The sequence below is a fragment of the Lepus europaeus genome, chromosome 9 (genome assembly GCF_033115175.1).
Source record: "Lepus europaeus isolate LE1 chromosome 9, mLepTim1.pri, whole genome shotgun sequence".
Taxonomy (NCBI): domain Eukaryota; kingdom Metazoa; phylum Chordata; class Mammalia; order Lagomorpha; family Leporidae; genus Lepus; species Lepus europaeus.
In genome coordinates, this window is record NC_084835.1 from 110,159,213 (window position 1) to 110,183,678 (window position 24,466).

The following is a 24,466-nucleotide window of genomic DNA, read 5'->3' on the forward strand; positions in this document are numbered from 1 at the left end:
TTGTAATGAAACCCATCTTTGAAGAAGATTCTTTCTGCAAACACACACCCTGAGACTGGCATTGTACGTTGGATTAAGCCAGCATTTCTATTTCCAATCTAGCTCTCTGCTAATATGCCTGAGAAAGCAGTGGAGGATGGGCCAGGTGCTTGGGTCCTTGTCACAGACATGGGATACCTGGATGGAGTTCTAGATTCCTAGCTTCTGCTTGGCCCACCACTGGCTGTTTTAGCCGTTTGGGTAGTGGATGGAAGATTTCTGTCTCTCCCCCCCCCCCAACTCTCTTTCAAATAAATAAATAACTATTTAAAAAACAAAGCAAGAAAAAAATAATACACTGTGACTGAGAGACATGAGCCTCAGGTGCTCAGGAGGAATTAAGAGTAATTTTCATCTGTTGATTGATTGAAGGAATGCAGGAAATTTTAAAGATACCCGTAGACATGAATCTAGTTCCTTGTGAGGAAAGGAAATGGGAGAAGGAGGGAGGGAAGAAAAGTGGAAAAGCAGCACCATTTTCTGGCCCATTTTGTTTAGCCGTTGACTCCTTTTTCCCCAACTTGACTCATCTGCTTCTTTGGTTGAGGTTAATCAACCAAATGCCAGTGACCCACCAAGTCAAGAAGACATTGCTAACTTACTACTGTAAGTCGGTGGGTCACAGATTGTGGTCTGCAGGTCTACACCATAAGCAAAATCTTGGCCCGCACGCAGCACTACTGAACCAGACACCGAGTGGTGGAGTTCTGCAGTCTGTGTTTAGCAAGTCTTCCAGGTGATTTTGGTGCATGCAAAACTTGTCTTCATTCAGCATTTTAATTTATCTTTTGTTACACTTGTGTATCATACAAATGCACAGTCTTAGTAATAATCTTCATTACTTTGATTTTGACATTTTGCAAGTTCCTGGTTAATTTTACAATAGTTTATGTGAGAGTTTGCCTTGGTTAATACTTTGCTTTTCCTTTATAATTACCTTTACTTTGTGTTTATAGAATCTTTAAGGGTATGAAGGGATAGCTTACATTTTTCAGGTACTGTTTAATAAATATTGTAAAGGAAATTATAAGAATTTAGAGGAAGATTCAAGGCATGACATTTGTCAACGATAAGGGTCTGCAGTAACTTGGGGAGATATAAATAAACCTAATCAAATTGAATAGCTATCAGAGAGAAGTAAGAGATAGGGGCAGTTGACTTTTTATGTGTTGATCTGATGTATAAATGAACCCTCCCCCAATCTGTGTAGCAGCTGGTTGTCATTTCCATTGGCCATAAAGCAGCTCATCTTAGATCTGTTTCATAGCCCCTGCCAGCACTCTTTGCTGAGCGTCTTTGGCCTTTCTGCTCTGAGAAGAAATTCCCAGATGCAGTTTTAGCTCTCCAGACAGCTCATGGAGTTGTTTCATTCCTTTTGCTAGCTCTTGAAATGACCCTAGGCAAGGAATTTAATTCATTCTCTCTGTCACTGGAGGTAGTCAGAAAGGATTTAAGGATTTAAATGCAGTAAAAAACATGCTTTCCAGTTTTATCAGACCCTGTGCTTACAGGTACAGAAGGTGAGGTGCGAGTTGAGTGTTTTCACTCACTCCAGACCAGTTTTGGCTCCAAGGACATGGCCAGTTCTTCCATTAATTTTATGTTGCGATCAAACTTTCTGTGTTTTTGCTGCTATGTTAGCATCTATGCTTTCATTCTTGAACATTTTGGAAATTATTCTGATAGTCTCAAGTGCTCTTCTTCTTGTTTTGGACTGTTTCTGGTTGCAGTAGATCTTCACTAGTTTATGCAAAGTCTTATGAATAATTCTATATAATCTTTTAGGGGAAATGGAGGTTATTAAGGTTTTACTGTGTTAGTCAATAGAACTAAGTGAAACCAGTGAAGTAAAGTTGTATTGGTTGTTGCCTCCAAATTTAGTGGCTTAAAACACCAAGCATTTATTATCATTGTTTCTAAGTCAAGAGTTCTTGAGTGGCCTAGCAGGGTGTTCTGGCCCAGGGTCTTGCCGTCAGATTTTCAGTCATGTCCTGGGCGCAGCAGTTCTCTGGCCTTGACAGAGGCTTGAGGATCTGCTTCTAATAGGGCTCACTCCCGTGGTGGGTGATACCAGGCTGTCAGCAGGAAGTTTCAGTTCCTCACCTAGTTGGCCTTTTCATAGGGTTGTGTGAGTATCTTCATGACATGGCATCTGGCTTCCCCAGGGGGACCAGTGATCCTGGAGAGTGAGCACGGAGGAAGCTTTGTGCTTTTTGTGACCTAATTTCAGAAGTTACAAGCTGCCACCTCACGTCTGCCACATTCTATCTATCTAACTTCTACTCAAGTGAGTCACCAGGTGAGTGGAATTAGGCCCCACTGTTTGAAAGGAAGAATTTAAACAAATTTGTAGGCATATTTTTCACTTCCTACAAAGGTACGCTCCAGGAAGCATTTAGCAAAGACGTTTAATTGGCTACATATTTGTGCTTATTTCTGTGTTGCGTTAATGGTGTAATTAAAATGAGAGTTTCTTCTGATAGTGGATATATTCCTGAAAATTCTCACATTCATCAAAAATTGTACATTAAAAAAATAACAAGACTTATGAAGGAATAGAATTTGGGGCACGGGGTACAGAACACTAAGTCCATTAATTTTAAATAATTGGAACACTAACAAAAATGATAGTTGATACCTTAAGATATAGATAGCTCAGGCAGGCAGTTTGTGGCTGCAAGGTGAGTTGTCTAAGGAAATAATAAAAATGCACAATAGTTGATGAGGAGATATACTGGCTTGTGGGTGTTGAGCCTGTGCATTTAGTGTGGACTTTTTCTTTCCTACTGGAAGTTACAATTCTGTTTCTGCTATTCTGACTCTCCTTGCCCAGATTAAATCCATATGAATCAACACAAAATACCTATTATACTGGAATCATTCCCCTATTTACAATAATAAATAAACTAATTGGCATTTGAAAAAATGTGTGATTCAGCAGAATAAACTAAACTATAGTTCGTTTCCCAAAAATAAAAATATTCTCCTCAGGTCATGTTTATTAATTTATTAGTAAAAATTCCTGCTGATAGATAAGACAGTTGTAGGTTTCAATTTTAAAAGTTTTGTACAGAATTCCAAATTAGTAAAATCCAAATTGATGACATTTTATTCTTTTTTAAAGTTCTTATTTATTTTTGTTTTATTTGAGAGAGAAAGATACAGAGATCTTCCTTCCACTCCTCACTCCCCAAATGGCCTGCAATAGCTGGGGCTGGGCCAGGATGAAACCAGGAACACAGAACTCAATCTGGGTTTCTCATGTGGGTTGCAGGGAACTAAATACTTGAGAAATTACCCGCTGCTTCCAGGGTGTGCATTAACAGCAAGTTGGATTGGAATACCTGAGATTCAAACCAGGCTCTCCAAATGGGATGTGAATGTCCCATAAAACAAACTATTTTGGATAGTTTCCTTCTCATTGTATGTGGTTTTTAATCTTTTAAGCTTTTATGTAAGTGAAAAGATCCAGGATGGCTTTCGATTTTGTTGAAAACAGTCATATCCATTGGTTGCATGTAGTCGTCAAAAGCTGTGATCTTGGCCGGCGCCGCGGCTCAATAGGCTAATCCTCCTCCTGTGGCACTGGCACCCTAGGTTCTAGTCCTGGTCAGGGCGCCGGATTCTGTCCCGGTTGCCCCTCTTCCAGTCCAGCTCTCTGCTATGGCCCGGGAGTGCAGTGCAGGATGGCTCAAGTGCTTGGGCCCTGCACCCGCATGGGAGACCAGGAGAAGCACCTGGCTCCTGGCTTCGGATCAGTGCGGTGCGCTGGCCATAGTGCACCAGCCACAGTGGCCTTTGGATGGTGAACCTACGGTAAAGGAAGACCTTTCTCTCTGTCTCTCTCTCTCACTGTCCACTCTGCCTGTCAAAAAAAAAAAAAAAAAAGAAAAGAAAAAAGCTGTGATCTTTTCCTCCAACTCATCTGTCTGAACTTAGTCATCTTCAACTGCACACTGTATTTGAATTCTGTAGCCCACTGGAACTAGTTTAGAGGAGCCCAAATCAAGACATTTGCTTAAACACTTCTGATGAACTCTTCCAATTTTGCCATATCTGTCTTATTCCTGAATTTTCACATCTATAATGTAATGGAAGACTTGGCAACCAGTACACATTTTTTATTTTCTTTGACACATCTGTGCAAGTCGTTCTTTCCTTAGCTTCTTTGTCTCTTCACTTTCCTCCTCATCAGATCCTAAGAGATCAATGCAATCATCATCCTTACTACCTGTAGCTCCACTTCCTGTGGTGTCTTCCACATTGATAGGGCTACACTTGCTCAAAGCCTTTTTTCACTCCTAGACAACTGGCTTTTTCCTTCTTGTAAGAGCTGACACAGGGCAAAGTGCACTGACACAAATTGGCAGGTGGCGGACCTGAGACTGCTTTTAACACTGTAGCATCTACTTGTGATGGCACATACTTCCACAGCTCCCAAAGATTGTGGGCACTACCTTGAAGCTCTGGAGATAAACCTGTATGTATGTATGTATGTATGTATGTATGTTTTAATTATGAGACAGGGAGACAGGGAGAGAGACAGAGAGACAGAGACGGAGAGAGACAGGGAGAGAGAGACAAAGAGACGGAGAGAGACAGGGGGAGAGAGACGGAGAGAGAGAGAGACAGGGAGAGAGAGGGAAACAGAGAGGGGGAGAGAGAGGGAGGGAGGGGGAGAGAGAGAGAGAGAAACTCTTCACTCCTCATTTCCAGACTTGGAGGAATGTATCTAAACCATCACAGTGGTACCTGTGCTCACTGAACAGTGTTTATACAGGCCTTGTTAAAACACAGGTTGCTGGCCTGCACCCCTGGAGATGCTAGTCCACTAGTCCTAGGGTAGGACCTGAGAATTTGTATTTTTTCTTTAAAGATTCATTTATTTATTCAAAAGGCAGAGTTAGAGGAAGAGAGAGAGAGAGAGATCTTCCATCCGCTGGTTCACTCCCCAAATGGCCGCAATGGCTAGAGTTGGACTGCCCCAAAGTCAAGAACCAGGAACTTTTTCTGGGTCTCCCACATGGGTGTAGGGGCCCAGGCACTTTGGTTATGCTCCGTTGCTTTCCCAGGCATATTAGCAGGGAGCTGGATCAGAAGTGGAGCAGCCAGGACTTGAACTGGTACCCTTATAGGATGCTGGCATTGCAGGCAGTGGCTTTACCTGCTGTGCCACAGTGCCAGTCCCAAGAATTGTGTATTTTCTTTCTTTTTTTTTTTTTTTTTTTTAAATTTATTTTTAAACTTTTATTTAATGAATATAAATTTTCAGTGTACAGCTTATGGATTACAATGGCTTCCCCTCCCATAACTTCCCTCCCACCCGCAACCCTCCCCTCTCCCGCTCCCTCTCCCCTTCCATTTGCATCAAGATTCATTTTCAATTCTCTTTATATACAGAAGATCAATTTAGTATAAAGATTTCAACAGTTTGCACCCACATAGAAACACAAAGTGAAACATACTGTTGGAGTACTCGTTATAGCATTAAATCACAATGTACAGCACATTAAGGACAGAGATCCCACATGAGGAGCAAGTGCACAGTGGCTCCTGTTGTTGACCCAACAAATTGACACTCTAGTTTATGGCGCCAGTAACCACCCTAGGCTGTCGTCATGAGTTGCCAAGGCTATGGAAGCCTTCCAAGTTTGCCGACTCTGATCATATTTAGACAAGGTCATAAAAGACAGAGTGAGGATAGTAACCAATGATCCTAAGAGTGGAATTTACCAGGTTTGAACCATTATACAGCATTAAGTGGGGAAGAGGACCATCAGTACACACAGGTTGGGAGTAGAGCCATTGGTGTGCCGGGCGTGGTGGCGCGCGCCTGTAGTCCCAGCTACTCGGGAGGCTGAGGCCGGAGGATCGCTTGAGTCCAGGAGTTCTGGGCTGTCGTGCGCTATGCCGATCGGGTGTCCGCACTAAGTTCGGCATCAATATGGTGACCTCCCGGGAGCGGGGGACCACCAGGTTGCCTAAGGAGGGGTGAACCGGCCCAGGTCGGAAACGGAGCAGGTCAAGAATTGTGTATTTTCTAATACGAGTTCAGGTAATTCTGATACCAGTCGTTTGGGAACCACATTTTGAGAACTACTGTATCTAAAACAATTGTTCCAATCTGCCCTACTGCCTTTTGAATCAGTAAAGAAGGGTACTTTATAATGCTCAGGGTTTTTCCACTCAAGTTGTGCTGTCCAGTTATCCCAGTTATGTCTGGTACGGTCAAAGTCTTAATGTATGTGGCAACGCAAAGAGATTAATGAAGTGTACTTTATTGTTCTGTTGATATTAGTTTATGAAAGGTAGTATAGTGACACCTGACTTAACCAAAAGTGAATTGTTCAGTGGCCCTGACTACTTAGTTTAATGACTACAAACACAGAAGTGGAAGAAGAAAGCTACTGCAGTTTTAGTCCTTTACCTTGAAAAAGGGTAGAGTTAATGTTAGGCCTGTAGTTTTGGGATTGAATGAATGTAAAGTAAGGCAACAAATTGTAAGTTATTTATATTCTCATTACAGTGACCAGATGGAAATGAGGGCAGGACTGTGTTAATATTGAAATTTTGGAAAAGGTCAGACAAATCCTCCAGGAGTTGATCTTGCAGGGAATATGATATTCAGCACTTTGAAGGAAATATCTAATTATGTTAAACATTCTTAGAAATTTTTAAAAAGTGGGTACTGGTATTAAGCTAAAAATAGCAGTAACAGGAATTTAATTTACTCTAAAACATTTCACTGTTTTAAAACAGCTAAAAGCCAGAGGAAATAAAATGCAATATTAACTTTCCAGCAGTGGCCATCAGTCTCCACAGGGCACTGAAGTCCACAGAAAATCCAGTCCTCGAAAGGGAGAAAGCAGATTAGCTGCTGCATCTTACAGATGGTAGGGAGTTTGTTCCAGGCCTCCGTACAGGGAGGAGGAACCCAGACAGAGCCTGATACTCCTCCTGAGTTCAACAGACAGAGCTGGGAGTCAGCTGAAGATAAATGGCTAACGTTTATAGGGTGGTTGCTGGAGAGGAGAAAGCTGCTTAGAGGTGGCGTTCTGAAGATGTGCATGAGGTCTCCCCACTGATCCTTGAGTTGAGTACTGATGAAGGTGTGCAGGACTGGGCAGATGACGGAGAGGGAGCAGGAACAATCTGTAAAGCTCACGCAGGGCCAGGGGTAGTTCATGTTCCTGACAGCCAGAGTGAAAAACCTTGGAATTCACACAGTGTGATGTGCAGTACTCAATAGGGTGTTGCTTGCTGATACTATTATTAGCTCTAGACTTATGGCCTCTCTGGTCCTGCATAACAGATCTTAGAAGCAAACTATTTCTAAGTAAGTGTATTCTAGAACAAAGCTCTGTAATATTTATAGAAATACAAATATATCCAGCACTCACCAAGGTGAAATTCATAGTGGCTGGCGCCAAGCAAAAAATACTATTTGTGGAAAATATGCCCCATAATGAGGAGCAAACTCAGTGAAACTAAACTGACATAGAAGTGATACAAATGATAGGATTAGTTGACAAGGACATTTAAGCAGTTGTTACAGATATGTTCTATATATTCATGAAGATAAAGTATTAGCATATAAGGAGAAATATGGAAGATGCATGTGTGTGAATGTATGTCTGTATGTAAATATATGTTTACATGCACACCCAGACTGAATGTATACAGATGAAGTTTACTGGATGGGATTAGTGGTACATTACATACCACCAAAGAAAATATTAATGAATCCGAATATGTGATAATTGATATAACCAATAGTGAAACCAATAATTGATATAACCAATAGTGAAATAGAGAAAAGAAATAAGGTATCAGTGAGCTTTAAGATAGCTTCAAGTGGCTTGATGAAAGTCTTCAAAAAGTCCAAGGAAAATGTATGTTATGAAAAAACTATAGGGGCCAGTGTTGTGGCTTATCGGGCAAAGCTGCTGCCTGTAGTGCTGGCATCCCATATGGGCGCTGGTTTGAGTCCCGGCTGCTCCACTTCTGATGCAGCTCTCTGCTATGGCCTGTGAAAGCAGTGGAGGATGGCCCAAGTCCTTGGGCCCCTGCACCGGCATGAGAGACCTGGAGGAAACTCTGGCTCCTAGCTTCGGATCATCTCAGCTGTGGTCGTTGCAGCCAATTGGGGAGTGAACCAGCAGATGGAAGACCCCTCTCTCTTCTTCTCCTTCTCTCTCTGTGTAACTCTGACTTTCAAATAAATAAATGTCTTTAAAAAAAAACAAACATGAAATTCAGTTTTTTAACTTCAAAATAAACATTTTAAATTCCACTTTCACTGCAAAAAGTTTTATTTGAAAGGAAGAGAACAGAGAGAAAGAGAGAGATCTCTTTAATCAACTGGTCCAGTACCCTGAAATGCCTGTGACAGCCAGAAGCCTGGGGCTCCATCTGTCTACCTGTGGGGGAGAGGGACTCAGGTACTTCTGCTGCCTCCCTGGATGTCATTAGCAGGAAGCAAAGCAGCCAGAACTTGAACCAGGCACTCAGCTATGGGATGTGGCATCCCAAGCAGTGGCTTAACCCGCTGTTCCACAGTGCCTGCCCTTCCATCATTTTTCAGGGGTGGGGAAGAGGGAGAGAGAGTGTGCTCACACTCCCCCCATCTCTGGTTAACTCCTCCCATGTATGCAACTGCTGGGGCTGATTTGGCTGAAGCCAGGAGACAGGAACTCAATTCAGGTCTTCCACATAGGACCCGATTACTGGAGCCATCACAGGTGCATCCCACAGTCTGGGCCAGAGGCAGCTAATATGGGATGCAGCATCTTTTTTTTTTTTTTAATTAAAGATTTATTTATTTATTTGGAAGAGTTACAGGAAGAGAGAGCTCTTCCATCTGCTGGTTCACTCTCCAGGTGGCTGCAACAGTGGGGGCTGGGCCAAGCTGAAGCCAGCAGCTTCCAGCAGGTATCCCATGTGGATGCAGGGCCCAAGTACTTGGGCCATCTTCTGCTCTCCTAGGTCAGATCAAAAGTGGATTGTAAGTGGACCAGATGGAACTCCAACCAGTATCCATATGGGATGCCAGCGTTGCAAGCGATAGATTAACCCACTGTGCCATAACACCAGTCCCAGGACGCAGCGTCTTAACCAACATCTTAAAGTACTCGTGTCCTGTGAGGTCAGAAAAAGTTCAGAAGTACTAGCTGAGGAAAAGTTTTAATTTGATCATTAAACCAAGAAATCTCACAAACACCAATTATAAGAAATATGAAGTAAAGAATGCTAAGAAAAATAGGGTTCAGACACTCTGGATCTTCTTGAGATCTAATTTTGTTGCTCTTGCTCTTCCTGTTCCCTAATGGCTGTTAGACATTTCTCAAAACTGTTAAATGGAATTTATTTATGCTAATATTTATAAAAATCTATTTCCTCTTGACTGTTTCTTCTGGCTCTTGGCGAGTAATCATACAAATAAATGTCACTTTTTACTTGGTTCTTACTGTATGACACGTATTTCTTATTAATTCACTTATATGCATAGACTTCAGTACCCTGTGACATAGTATGTATTCAGTATCTAGAACTGGGGACATTGTTGTTGTATACTGCTCCATCACTGTGTCAAGTTAATCACAGTAGTTTTGCCATTAAGTTGCTAGGACTTGCCTGATTGTAATTCTGCCGTAGGCCCTTTTTGGGAAATGAAAACTTCAGATTTTCTCAGACCTCTATCTCTCAGTCTTGGTGCTAGTCTTTCTGTTTTGCTCCTCTCCAAAAGTCACAAGTTCACAGTGCACATCCTTTGTGGATTGCTGTTAGGTTTATCTTTGAAGACTTAAAACCTTTCATTTTTATCTTTCATAGTAAATGTAAATTGAATATATGCAGATGGAAGAATAGCAGCTAATTGGCTAGTTTCATTAAGTCCTAGACGTCAAATGCTGTTTTCCTCTCTTGCTCTATAATATTTTCTTCTTAGTGTGCTTAATTCTAGACATCAATAAAAATCTTGAATTCATCTCTAAAATAAAACTAAATTGTGAAGGATATATAATAAATGAGTTAAAATAGAGGAGGTAAGATGGTCTTCTAAAGTCTGAAGGAAAAGGTTCTTCTTTACCTAATGTTAAAATGTATGTATGGAGTAGATATTACAGTTCTTACCATAATCACATTACTGCAGCTGTAATATAAACTTGGTTGTAAATTAGATTATTTCCCTACAGTTCTTCTCTTGTCTGATCTGTTTATCTGGGTACAGATAAAGGGAAAGCATAAGCTCATTTTTAATGAAGTGACTTGTTTGCTTGTGTTTTAGGGAAGCCTCACAGTACCAGCAGCTCTGAACGGATTCAGCTCTCAGGAATGTATAATGTCCGGAAAGGCAAAATGCAGCTGCCAGTGAACCGATGGACACGACGTCAAGTTATCCTGTGTGGGACCTGCTTGATAGTATCCTCTGTGAAAGACAGCCTGACCGGAAAGATGCATGTTCTGCCACTGATAGGTGGAAAAGTAAGTTAAAAGCAAACTACTCAAGGGTCCCCAGGACCACTAAAGATGTTACTTTAAGCAGTTTCTGTACTAAGGAAGGGCAGATGGTTTTTGATGAATGCTAGGTCTTACCCTGTCCTTGTGCTCTCCCACTGGGGCCTTTTTGATTGGTGGAGTTGTGGAAGGTGATGCCGTGGGCTCACGTGAGCCCTGCTGGTCTTCCTTTTGTTGGTGCATTTACTTTACCTGCTGCCCAGAAAATCCTGTCATTTTAAATCATAAATTCATTATTTCTGAGTGGACATCTTTTGTTATCTTGAGCATAGATTTAGTAGTAAAGAATACTTATCCCCAAGCCCTTGACCTCAGGAACATTCAAGCATGCTTACCAAGAGTTAGACTCTCGTGCTGAAGTCTTTGGTCACACTTTCCCTACCACTCTGTTTATTTGTGTTTTGGGACCAGTGAGGTTAATACTTTCAGTATATTCTGAGGCTGGTCATACATTTTGAACCTGAAATTTGGCTCATTTCAGAGAAAACATGTGATATAACCAACAAATATTTCTGATACTCCAGGCTGCTTTCCTTTGGGTATGTTAACTATTTTATTCCTATCATTTATAAAATAGAAAGAACCAGATTGCTTGGGAAAATGTTAAATTCTTTACTGTGCCAGATATAATTATAAACTCTTAAGCATTTGTAAGGGTTGCATCATCATAATATGTCAGTATTTCTTGGCATTTAAATAAGACAATCTGTTGATAAATAGGGACAAAGATTTGCATGAGAAAATGCATTGTTGTAAATTGGGAATATGTTAAATGCTTTTTTTACTATTCCCCTTCCCTCCCCGTCCTGAGTGGGCATGGGAAAGCAGGCAGAATATGAAGAATATGAAGGAAGAAAAAATAAGCCAACTTTTCTTAAAGTAAACCTTTTAAAATTGACAAATGTCTGAAATGAAGAAGGTAAGACCAGATGAGTGGTTTTGTTGTTCACCTGATGTGTGGCAGACTCATTCTTTGTTCATTCATAAGTTTAAACTAACCTTTAGTTTTGAGTAAGTATCCAATGTTAAATTGCTTCCCCTTTTATTACATGTACTAGTCCTAAGAAGGCTAATATTTGATAATTTTCTTTTTTTTTTTAACTTTTATTTAATGAATATAAATTTCCAGTGTACAGCTTATGGATTACAATGGCTTCCCCCCCCCATAACTTCCCTCCCACCCGCAACCCTCCCCTCTCCCGCTCCCTCTCCCCTTCCATTTGCATCAAGATTCATTTTCAATTCTCTTTATATACAGAAGATCAATTTAGTATAAAGATTTCAACAGTTTGCACCCACATAGAAACACAAAGTGAAACATACTGTTTGAGTACTAGTTATAGCATTAAATCACAATGTACAGCACATTAAGGACAGAGATCCCACATGAGGAGCAAGTGCACAGTGGCTCCTGTTGTTGACCCAACAAATTGACACTCTAGTTTATGGCGCCAGTAACCATCCTAGGCTGTCGTCATGAGTTGCCAAGGCTATGGAAGCCTTCCAAGTTTGCCGACTCTGATCATATTTAGACAAGGTCATAAAAGATAGGGTGAGGATAGTAACCAATGATCCTAAGAGTGGCATTTACCAGGTTTGAACATTTATACAGCATTAAGTGGGGAAGAGGACCATCAGTACACACAGCTTGGGAGTAGAGCCATTGGTGGTAGAGTAGAGGTTATGATTACAAAGGAATGAGGCCCAAGTGCACTAGACAGGGCCTAGAACAAAGGACAGAGTCATTATTAGAGGAGCTAAGAAAGGTGCTGTCTAAGCTACAATTAAGTTTTCTGATTGAGAGGCAAATAGAACCTGATAGAAGGGGCTTGATAATAATCTGGTGGGCTTTAGGCCTTGTAAATTCAGAGGCCCAGACCTATCTATCTCTTCACATGGGGTATATCCTAAGGGAGGTGTGAACCTCCTAGGGGAAGGCACTCTGTTGACTTTCATTACTTGGCTGGCCTGGGAGGAGAGCTGGCCAGGTAAAGGCAGGTGGCATCTCTAGCAAGAAATTTACAGTTCTGCCTGCAATGTTGCTGACCCTACTTGACCATACCCTCAGCTGCAGTGGTCCCTTTGGAAGTTGGGCTGAGTGAAGGGCTTTTCAGCTTAGAGCCAATAAGATCTGTGGCTCTGACCTGGGCATCCTTCGACTCTAGGACAGGTCCATTTCCAGTGATCCAACTCTTGGCAGAGCTGCCAGGGCTCTTCACAAGCTGACTTCTGCTGAAGCCCAGGCTTACCACATTGAAAGCCACTGCAGTGGACTGGCCTGTTGGGTCTCCTTGAGGGCAGATCACTGTACAGATCAGCCATTAATAGGCCTGCCACCCATTGCTTCTGATGCCGAGCTTTCTTTTCCTCCTGGTTTGTGTTAAAGCAGACCAGAGGATGCAAGTCAAGGGAGTGCCCGTGTCCCATCTCTAATCTTCGGTGGCCTGAACTACAAGTCTATAGTCACAGGCATATTCTGTAGTAGTTTTTCTAAGGTAGACAGTGCCCATGAGGAAAATTATATTCTCACTTTAAAACTTTCTTTCCCTTTGGTCTGAAAGGGAGGTTTTGTCTACTTACTGTTTACTTCGCTGATGGCGAAGTGAATCTAGCTATGAGATTATTATTTAAGTTCTTATTTTGGCTATGCTATTGCAGAAAAATGTTAGCCATCTCTTTTATAAGGTCTAAAGATTAAATTGTGCATCCTACAGATTCCTTCATAATAGAATTAGTTTCCTACCTTGAAGAGAATAGAGAAATGAAAGAACAAGTTGGGCTTAGAATAGAGAAATGAGGGAGCAAGTCCTAGATCGCTTGCTGACAATAGCAATATCACATGAATACTTAGCAAACCGTTTCAACCATTAGATAACAACTTAAGAAAACATTTACCAGAAGGTCCAATGCCTTCTATAAATTTTAAGAATCAGATAATTTTCTGAAATAGGTATTAGCCCAGCTGCAAGGTACATTCAGGTCCTTTTCAGTCATTCATATTGAAACCATTGCTCCTTAAACTTTTGTCTGGACATTGCAGGATTAGTGACTGATATGTAAGATTTTTTGTTATTTGGATATATTACTGAAAATTAGTCATCAGTACTACCATCATAGATCATTGTTAAAAATGTGTATTTAACGTTTGATGATGTATTAAGTCAACAGTCTTTCTCTTCTTTATGATGCTGGATATTTGCATAGGCAAATAAATATCACTATTTATTAAGTATTCTTTGGAGAAGGCACTGTGCTGGCATCCCAGAAACACCTCAATGGGAAAGTAACCATCCCTACCTTTGAATAGGTTCTAATTTAGTTTCAGGAGATGAGGGGTGGACACAGCAATGTCTACTGTAAGAGAGATGAAGAAAAGAGAAAATACTGTAAGTGTTTAGTGAAGGAGAGGTTTGTTTTTGTTTTTTTTTTTTTTGTTTTTTTTTTGTTTTTTTTTAATGAAAGGTAACAATTATAGTGGAACTTGAAGAGTGAAAATCATTTGACACATGGAGAAGACGGTCAAAAAGATTGTTATACTCAGAGAGGCTGAGACAGGAAAGCACGTAGAATGTTCAGTAGAATGTTCAGATAAGGTCAGATCTAGTTATAATTAGCATTTTCATTCACAGCTGGAGACGTGTCCTGTTTCCCAGGGCTGTTACTGGGAGGACATCTACCATTGAGTGAATTGAAAGTTAATAGCTTCCTCTTCTTACAAGCAAACCCTGTAAAACCTGTTGACCAAGTTAGGACACAATATTTCACTTTGTAATAATAAGCTTTCATTAATATTTGTCTGTTCCTTGTTTTTATTCTGTTAAAGACAAAACTGAGAGTAAATAGTTTTTCCTTCCTTTTCTTTTAAATTTGTAAATACAGAAGATCTCAAAATAAGATGTGAGATAGCTTGGTTATAACCTAGGTGTAATTGTTATGGTATCAGATTGAAATAGCACTGGAGCATGGTCATTAGTTTATGTTCAAATGACAAATGGTTTTGTTGTGAAAGCTCTCAAAATTTAGTTGTTGAAAAATGTATAGTAAATGCGTTTTTATTCATTTTGCAGTTATTTAATTTTTCCTTTAGAATTTAACATAATTTTGATTATGTACTTTGATTAAAATTTGCTTAAAGTATGAAGCCTAATAAATTGAGTGAACTGTTTTTTTTTTTCTTTTAAAGAATTGATTTTACACCTGTTAGACCACACAACATGTTTTTAATATGGACATATTAACTCCCTAATAAAATAAAATAAAGACAAAGTTTCTTGTTAGAAACAAGTTATCTACCACTTCATCTTCAGACATTACTGCACTTTTAACTTTCATAATTTGACAAAGCATTCATGAAACTATTTGCAGACTAATTTTAACACCCTTAGGAACTGGGCGCTCACGGTCCAGTGACGTAACTTTTCTTGGCCTTGTATCCCAGTCTGCATGCCTTACTGGGCTGGGTGGGACTGTGGAGTTTGGAGAGCTGGCGGCACTGCCAACAGCGGACCCTCCTGAGAGTGTATCACTTCTGACTGCTTCCTTCTTCCATTGCTCCTCGGTGTACATGTATGCACCCATCCTCACTTACCTTGGCTGCCAATGGAGAGGAAAGCTGATCAGTAACTGTTAACTGCTTGATTTAGGAGCTTTCACAGCAGCAACACCAGTGTTCTATACGGCCTGTGTTTGTTTTTTTTTTTTTTTTTAAAGACTTTTATTTATTTATTTGAGAGGTAGAGTTACAGACCCTGGGAGGGAGAGACAGAGAGAAAGGTCTTCCTTCTGTTTGTCCCCCCCCCAAATGGCTACAAGGGCTGGAGCTGTGCCCATCTGAAGCCAGGAATCAGGAGCTTCTTCTGGATCTCCCATGCAGATGCAGGGGCCCAAGCACTTGGGCCATCTTCTGCGTTCCCAGGCCACAGCAGAGAGCTGGACTGGAAGAGGAGTAGCCAGGACTAGAACTGGCGCCCATATGGGATGCTGGCGCCACAGACGGAGGATTGACTTACTGCGCCAGGGCGCCAGCCCCTCGGCCTATGTTTTGACATATGTCCCATTCCCTTCCTGCAACCCAGAGGCATCCATCCTCTTATAATGTGTAGTCATAAATTTCTTCCTATATTGAAATAAACTTTTTCATGTCAGTATGTTTTGCTTGTTTTTAATCTGTATAAAACTGGGATCATACTGCATGTAGTCTTCTATGATTGAGTTTTGCACCCAATATTATGTTTCATAATAAGATTCCATGTGACTCACGTGGTTTTCATTTCTGTATCATGGTCCACTCTAAACATTCCATCATTTAAGTAATTTTCCTGCTGATGGACATTTGGGTTGCTTCCAGTTTTTTATTGTTACAAACAATGCTGTTGACACAGTCTTATGTTGATATGCATCTTGGTACTAAGAACTTTTTTAGGACATAGTTTGCAACAGTTTCTGTGCCTAGGGCACATTTGGCAATATGTAGGAATGTTTTGATGGTCAAATGATCCGACAGTCAACATATCAGTTAATATAGGCTAAAGTTATGCCATGGTAACAACTTCCCCCGACTCCCACCCCTACCCCAATCCAAGTGACTTTTTTTTTTTTTAAAGAAGTCATGTGATTTACCAGAATTGTCCTAAGCAACCTAAGTTTTTATTTTTTTTAAAGGTTATTTATTTAAAAGGCAGAGTTTCTGAGAGGCAGGCAGAGTCAGAGAGAGAGAGAGAGATCTTCCATCTGCTGGTCCCCTCCCCAACTGACCACAACAGCTGGAGCTGAGCAAATCCAAAGCCAGGAGCCAGGAGCTTCTTCTGGGTCTCCCATGTGGGATCAGGGGTCCAAGGACATGAGCCATCTTCTGCTTTCCCAGGCCACAGCAGACAACTAGATCAGAAGTGGAGCAGCCGGGACTCAAACCAGCACCCACATGGGATGCTGGCACTGTAGGCAGAGGCTTTGCCCACTAAACCACAGCACCAGTCCCTTAGTGACTTTTAACAGCTGTTCTTTTATTTTCTTTTATTTATTTTTGACATTCAGAGTTAGACAGGGAGAGAAAGACAGAGAGAAAGGTCTTCCTTTTTCCATTGGTTCACCCCCCAAGTGGTCGCTACGGCTGGCGTGTCGTGGCCGGCGTGCTGTGCTGATCCAAAGCCAGGAGCCAGGTGCTTCCTCCTGGTCTCCCATGCAGGTGCAGGGCCCAAGCACTTGGGCTATCCTTCACTGCCTTCCCGGGCCACAGCAGAGAGCTGGACTGGAAGAGGAGCAACCGGGACAGAATCTGGTGCCCCGACCAGGACTAGAACCCGGGGTGCTGGCGCCACAGGTGGACGATTAGCCTAGTGAGCCGTGGCAACAGCCAACAGCTGTTCTTAATTGCATTCTATTTCTGCTGTGAGAAAGTGGGGTTGGAATTTCTTTTTTCATATAGTTGTGCAAGAAACCATCCTGATGGTGGCTTTCTTCTTTTTATTTCATTTAAAAATTTTATTTATTAACTATTTATTTGAAAAAGATAGAGCTCCTGTCCCCTGAATACCTATAGTAGTAGTAGCCTCAGAATGGGCTAAGGACAGAAACGGGCTGGGAACATAACCCAAGCCTCCTTTATGGGTGCTAGGAACCCAATTGCTTACACCACCACTGTTGCCTCCCCAGGTCTGCATTAGCAGGAAATTACAGCCAGGAACCAGAACAGGGTATTGAACCCAGGTACTGTCATGTGGGCTGCTTCTGGCATCTTAACTACTAGGCTAAGTGCTCCCTCCCTATTCCTTTGTAATTCTAACATTTGAGACACACAGCCTGCCTTTGTTGCTTTGGCAAGGGAAGAGGTAACTGGAGGATCATTCACTGGCTTTTGTCCATTTGGATATAAAAGTGACACATGGCCAGAGCTACTAATGTATGACTACATCCTAATTGCAAGAGATATTGGGAATGTAGAAAAGCAGATAGTCATTGTTGAGTACTGTTATCTTTGGCATTTCAAGGACAGGGACTGAGAGAGTAAAAAAACATGCAAAGCATTGGACAATGAAGAGCTGTTCAATACAAAATTCCCATGATGACCTCCTTGAGAATTACATACTTAGGCATGCCATTACTGGGTTCTGTGCACATTTACTTTTACAAGATGATAAATTATTTTCTAAGATTGCTATACACTCATATCAGCATACACATGTTTCTCCGCATCTTCACCACCATTTTGCCGAACCTCAATAGCCCGAGACACCAGCGGGCAAGCAGAAAGAGGAGACTACAGGGAACGAGGCTTGAAACTCTGTGGGGAAAAGTTCACCTGGCTAACTAGAAGAGAGAGAGAGAGAGAAAAAAAAAAAAAGTGACCAATATGGTCTCGAGTTTCTCTCTCCCCGCTCACCTCTCAAAGGTGAGCAAGACAAAGAGCAGGCGCCATTTTGGACATACGTCATAAGCAGGGCGACCTCAGGTCTGCACCGGCCCTGAGCCTAGCAGAAAAACCTGACTCTGGGGGGGTGAAATAATAGGAGATTGGGATATAGTGAATGTGTGTTGCTAAAGAACTAAGATTGTGAAGAAGGAGACGGTGGGGGAGAGAACTCACGGAATTCACGTGAGTACTCTCCAGAGACGCTACAGTTCAGTAGCCTTGGCAACCCGGTGGCAGACTGCAGGAGAATTTGAGCCCACACTGAGGGCAGCACAGATTCCCTGTGTGGTCCTTGAGAAAGAGCTTCCAATCTCTGTCTCCTGTGGGTATATCATTCGCCTGCTAACTACTTCCAATTCAGTTCAACTGTGCAGAATTACTTCCCTTTTGAATAAAAAAAAAGAGATATTTACCACGCCTAACCTGGGAGTGTCACCTTTGGCACACCCTCAACCCTGAGGAACCAAACAGAGCTCTCAGGCCACACCCATCTCAAGCCTCTAAGGCTCCATCGAAAGCAGACAGTCCACTTAATCTAGACTCATAGTATAAAAAGAAAAAACACCACAGTGAAAAAACCAAAGAATATCTCCAGTATGCCAAACAAACGCAAAAACCGAGGTAACAAGAACAAGGAAGACATTATGATGCCCCCAAATGAAAAAGACACCCCAATTCAAGATTACGAAGATAATGAGACAGAAGAAATGCAAGAAGCAGATCTCAAAAATTTGATAAGAACATTAAGAAGTTCTCAAAAACAAATTCTTGAAATATAGAAATCAATAATATACAAGATAGAAAATCTCTCTCATGAAAATGAAATATTAAGGAGGAATCAAAATGAAATGAGACAACTAGTAGAACAAGAAACTGTGATAGTGATGAGAAATCATAATGAAATGAAGAATTCAATAGATCAATTGACAAACACATTAGAGAGCCTTAAAAACAGAATGGGTGAAGCAGAAGAGAGAATATCGGACTTAGAAGACAGAGCACAGGAAAGTATACAAACCAAAGAAAAGAAGAGGAAAATAGAAATCTAAAAAAATATTGTTGGGAATCTACAGGATACTGTTAAAAAACCCAACATTCAGGTTCTAGGAGTTCCTGAAGGCATGGAGAGAGAGAAAGGATTAGAGAGATACTTGCAGAGAACTTCCCGGGTCTGAAGAAGGACAGAGACATCCTAGTACAGGAAGCTCATAGAACCCATAGTAAACATGACCAAAAGAGATCCTCACCACGACACGTCGTAATCAAACTCACCACAGTGAAACATAAAGAAAAGATTCTAAAATGTGCAAGAGAGAAATGTCAGATTACTCTCAGAGGATCTCCAATTAGACTCACAGCAGACTTCTCATCAGAAACCCTACAAGCCAGAAGGGAATGGCAAGACATAGCCCAGGTACTAAGAGAGAAAAACTGCCAGCCCAGAATATTATATCCTGCAAAGCTCTCATTTGTGAATGAAGGTGAAATAAAGACTTTTCATAGCAAACAGAAATTGAAAGAATTTGTGGCCACTCGTCCTGCCCTGTAAAAGATGCTTAAAGATGTGTTACACACAGAAACACAGAAACATGGTCACCAATATGAAAGAAGGTAAAGGAAGGAAACCTCACAGCAAAAGATCACAGGAAGCTCAATTTCTCTTTGACATAGAATTAAACTCTGATGCTCTGTTAAAGCAATGTGTTAAAGTAATCTATTATGTTCTCTTGATGTCTGTTACATTCTAATTGTTCAAAAACAGCTGAATTTTTATTAAGAGCTATGGGTTATTTAAATATGTGCTTATTTTCAGAGATTTGAATAATCACCTTGTAACAATGATCAAATTTGGTCTATATTATGTGATGATTTTAAGGAATCTTATTTCAACCAGATATTTTGAATTTTGAGCCTTCTTGGCATTCTTGACAGGCATTCAAAAAATCAAAGTTTCAAACAATCTGAACTCTAAAATTTCCAGTATATCTTGGACTTTGTTTTTTCCAGTTTGAGCCCAACTGAAAAAATCGAAGGACCTATGTTTCTCATCTTGTAGAGACACCAACTAATCAGGCTATTTGGATTATATTAGAAGTACTGTCAAGATGTGACGTGGTACTAAATTTTAAGTTTCTATAATGGAAAATGCTATTAATACAAATGTTTGAGAATTAAAAAGTCTAATGATCTTGTGTTACTAGACATGATAGTTATCTTAATGAGAAAGCCCCAGAGGCCTAAAGGGTTAAATACTTGTAAAATCCTGCAGGTGCTTTCAAAAATACTGTGAAGTAAGCAAGTGCCTCTTGTTGGTTGATGAGTTTATAATTTTAAACATGGCGACTTAAAGTCTTTTGTCATCCACAGTTATATATGATTTGCTGCTCATAAAACTAAAGCGTTGTTGGTTCTGTGTTTAGCTGTCCTCGTATAGGTTCCTATGGACTTTTTCCAGCCACTTCTATTGTATTCAGTACTTTGGGATGGCTCTGTAAACAGATGAAGCCAATAATGTATTAACACTACCAACTGAGAGAAAGTATGGTTAACTGAGGTTACTAAAAACAAAAAGCAATTCAAATCAATTGGCAGTTTACAAAAAAGAGTTAAAGATTTTAAAAGCTATTATTAAAATTGCTCTATTGGTCTATTATGTTATGTTATATGTGTGTACATATTGTATGTCCACATGGGGAAATTTTATTAAGAATTTTATTTTAATTGGCTTATAGATAAGATTGTCCATAAATTTAAGCTGCTAAAATTAATCAAAGATACATTTTAATTCGTGTGACTTGAATCTCTGTATCATATGTTTCACACTTGTTGGTAGAAAGAAACTAAAAACATTTTATATGGTTGTGCTTAAGTTTACTGGTTAAACAAACTACACCATGTTAGATATTTAAGAGGTGTTTCCAAATACATGATTCTTAAAATTTATAGAAGGCATTGGACCTTGTGGTAAATGTTTTCTTAAGTTGTTATCTAATGGTTGAAACTCTATGCTAAGTATTCATGTGATATTGCTATTGTCAGCAAGCGATCTAGGACTTGCTCCCTCATTTCTCTATTCTAAGCCCAACTTGTTCTTTCATTTCTCTGTTCTCCTCAAGGTAGGAAACTAATTCTATTATGAAGGAATCTGTAGGACGCACAATTTAATCTTTAGACCTTATAAAAGAGATGGCTAACATTTTTCTGTAATAGCATAGCCAAAATAAGAGCTTAAATAATAATCTCATAGCTAGATTTACTTTGCCATCAGCGAAGTAAACAGTAAGTAGACAAAACCTCCCTTTCAGACCAAAGGGAAAGAAAGTTTTAAAGTGAGAATATAATTTTCCTCATGGGCACTGTCTACCTTAGAAAAACTACTACAGAATATGCCTGTGACTATAGACTTGTAGTTCTTGTATAGACTTGTAGGCCACCGAAGATTAGAGATGGGACTTGGGCACTCCCTTGACTTGCATCCTCTGGTCTGCTTTAACACAAACCAGGAGGAAAAGAAAGCTAGGCATCAGAAGCAATGGGTGGCAGGCCTATTAATGGCTGATCTGTACAGTGATCTGCCCTCAAGGAGACCCAACAGGCCAGTCCACTGCAGTGGCTTTCAATGTGGTAAGCCTGGGCTTCAGCAGAAGTCAGCTTGTGAAGAGCCCTGGCAGATCTGCCAAGAGTTGGATCACTGGAAATGGACCTGTCCTAGAGTCGAAGGATGCCCAGGTCAGAGCCACAGATCTTATTGGCTCTAAGCTGAAAAGCCCTTCACTCAGCCCAACTTCCAAAGTGACCACTGCAGCTGAGGGGATGGTCAAGTAGGGTCAGCAACATTGCAGGCAGAACTGTAAATTTCTTGCTAGAGATGCCACCTGCCTTTACCTGGCCAGCTCTCCTCCCAGGCCAGCCAAGTAATGAAAGTCAACAGAGTGCCTTCCCCTAGGAGGTTCACACCTCCCTTAGGATGTACCCCATGTGAAGAGATAGATAGGTCTGGTCCTCTTAACTTACAAGGCCTAAAGCCCACCAGATTATTACCAGGCCCCTTCTATCAGGTTCTATTTGCCTCTCAATCAGAAAACTTAATTGTAGCTTAGACAGCACTTTTCTTAGCTCCTCTAATAATGACTCTGTCCTTTGTTCTAGGCCCTGTCTAGTGCACTTGGGCCTCATTCCTTTGTAACCATAACTTCTACTCTACCACCAATGGCTCTACTCCCAACATGTGTGTACTGATGGTCCTCTTCCCCCCTTAATGCTGTATAATTGTTCAGACCTGGTTAATGCCACTCTTAGGATCTTTGGTTATTATCCTCACCCTATCTTTTATGACTTTGTCTAAATGTGATCAGAGTCGGCAAACTTGGAAGGCTTCCATAGCCTTGGCAACTGATGACCAGAGCCTAGGGTGGTTACTGGCGCCATAAACTAGAGTGTCAATTTGTTGGGTCAACAACAGGAGTCACTGTGCACTTGCTCCTCATGTGAGATCTCTGTCCTTAATGTGCTGTACATTGTGATTTAATGCTATAACTAGTACTCCAACAGTATGTTTCACTTTGTGTTTCTATGTGGGTGCAAACTGTTGAAATTTTTACTTAATATATACTAAATTGATCTTCTGTATATAAAGAGAATTGAAAATGAATCTTGATGTGAATTGAAGGGGAGAGGGAGAGGGAGCGGGAGAGGGGAGGGTTGCGGGTGGGAGGGAAGTTATGAGAGGGGGAAGCCATTGTAATCCATAAGCTGTACATTGGAAATTTATATTCATTAAATAAAAGTTAAAAATAAATAAAAAAAGATGCACTACACAAAGGAAAAAAAAATGTTTGGTCAGCCTATGTGAGTGATTCATAATATTGGTAAAAATTTTTATCATGAATGATGAATTATTACCTTCTTTTTTCTTCAGTTATGGAAATAGTCATATGGTTGCCTTTTTTTACTGCTAGTGTGATTAATTGTTTTGACAGTTTATAATAATATTAAACCATTTTTCCTTACCTGAGGTAAATTCAACTTGTCCTTGAAATATTTTTTCTCCATACTGAATTCAGGTGAAATATTTTATTTAAAGGAAGTCTTAATGACTGGTGCTGCCCATAATTTTTCTTTTTGTTATTGGTTCAGTTTTGGTTATACTGTTCTCAGAGACTAGGTGGATGTGTTTTCATTCATGTTTTTTATTTGGTGAATATTTACAGAAATTCTTGACACTTTAGTAAAACTCACCTGTATAACTATGGTTCTCGGGACCAGTGCTGTGGCGTAGCAGGTAAAGCCGCCACCTGCACAGCCAGCATCCCATATGGGTACCTGGTTGAGTCCTGGCTGCTCCACTTCTAATCCAGCTCTGTGCTATGGCCTGGGAAAGCAGTAGAGGATGGCCTGAGTCATTTAGCCCCTGCACTTGTGTGGGAGACCTGGCATAACCTCCTGGCTTCTGGCTTAGGATCGTCATAGCTCATGCCGTTGTGGCCGTCTGGGGAGTGAACCAGCGAGTGAAAGACTTCTTTCTCTCTCTTTGCCTCTGCTGCTCTGTAACTCTACCTTTCAAATAAGTAAATCTTTTTAATAAAGTTAAAAACTCTATGTTTCTGAGGCTGATGTTATGGCATAGCAGGTTGAGCCAACAGCATCCCCTATGGGTGCTGTTGAGTCCTTGCTGCTCCACTTCCCATTCAGCTCCCTGCTAATTAGCATTGGAAAACAGCAGAAGATGGCCCAAGTGTTTGGGCCCTTCACCCTTGTGGGAGACCTGGATGAAGTTCCTGGCTCGTGGCCATTTGGGAGTGAATTAGCAGATGCGAAGTTCATTCTCTCTCTATATATATATATGTATGTCTGTCTCCTCTCTGTAACTCTGCCTTTCAAGTAAAATACATTAAAAAAAAAAAAAAACTATGATTTTGATATTTTCTTGAAAAAAATTTTTAAATATTCAGTTTCTTAAATGGTTTCAGAATTATTTAGACTTTTTTTATTTAGTTTTGGTAAAAATAATTGGTCACAAAATGGTGGTATTCTCTTTCTGAGTCTGTAGTGATGTCCCCCTTTTCATTAATATTTAGTGTTTTCTTGATACAACTTGCCAGATAATTGATAAATTTTATTTTTAAAATTTTTTTTGAGATATGACAGAAACAAAGATGAAAAGATCCTCATCTGATTCATTACCTAAATGGCCATGATGGTTGGGGCTGTGCCAGGCCAGAGCCTAGAGCCTGGAACTCTATCCAGGTCTCCTCATGTTGGTTACAGGGCCCCAGGTACTTGGACCATCTTCTGCTGCTTTGGCAGGTACATTAACAGGGAGCCCACTTGGAATGAAAGTAGGTTTTGGCTTAACCTGCCGAGCCACAATGTCCAGCCCTTTGAGATCAGTTTTTTGCTTTGATAATGTTCTCTGTTGCATGTTTGGTTTTCGTTTCATCAGTTTCTGCTTTTAACATTGCCTTCATTATACTTTGGAATTATTCAGTTTTTTTTTTTTTTTTT

The 24,466-nt window shown here is 40.6% G+C and overlaps 1 protein-coding gene and 1 pseudogene across 1 annotated transcript in view; one reads left to right on the forward strand and one right to left on the reverse strand.

The window, feature by feature from the left end:
- The window catches only part of PHLPP1 (PH domain and leucine rich repeat protein phosphatase 1), a 237,815-nt gene that overhangs the window by 90,536 nt on the left and 122,813 nt on the right, over positions 1-24,466 (forward strand). Inside the window, exon 2 of the mRNA XM_062201773.1 lies at positions 10,325-10,521. Within this exon, the coding sequence (XP_062057757.1) occupies positions 10,325-10,521 (197 nt within the window). The remainder of the gene's footprint in view (positions 1-10,324; positions 10,522-24,466) is intronic.
- Positions 3,474-7,225, reverse strand: LOC133766702 (elongation factor 1-beta-like; annotated as a pseudogene).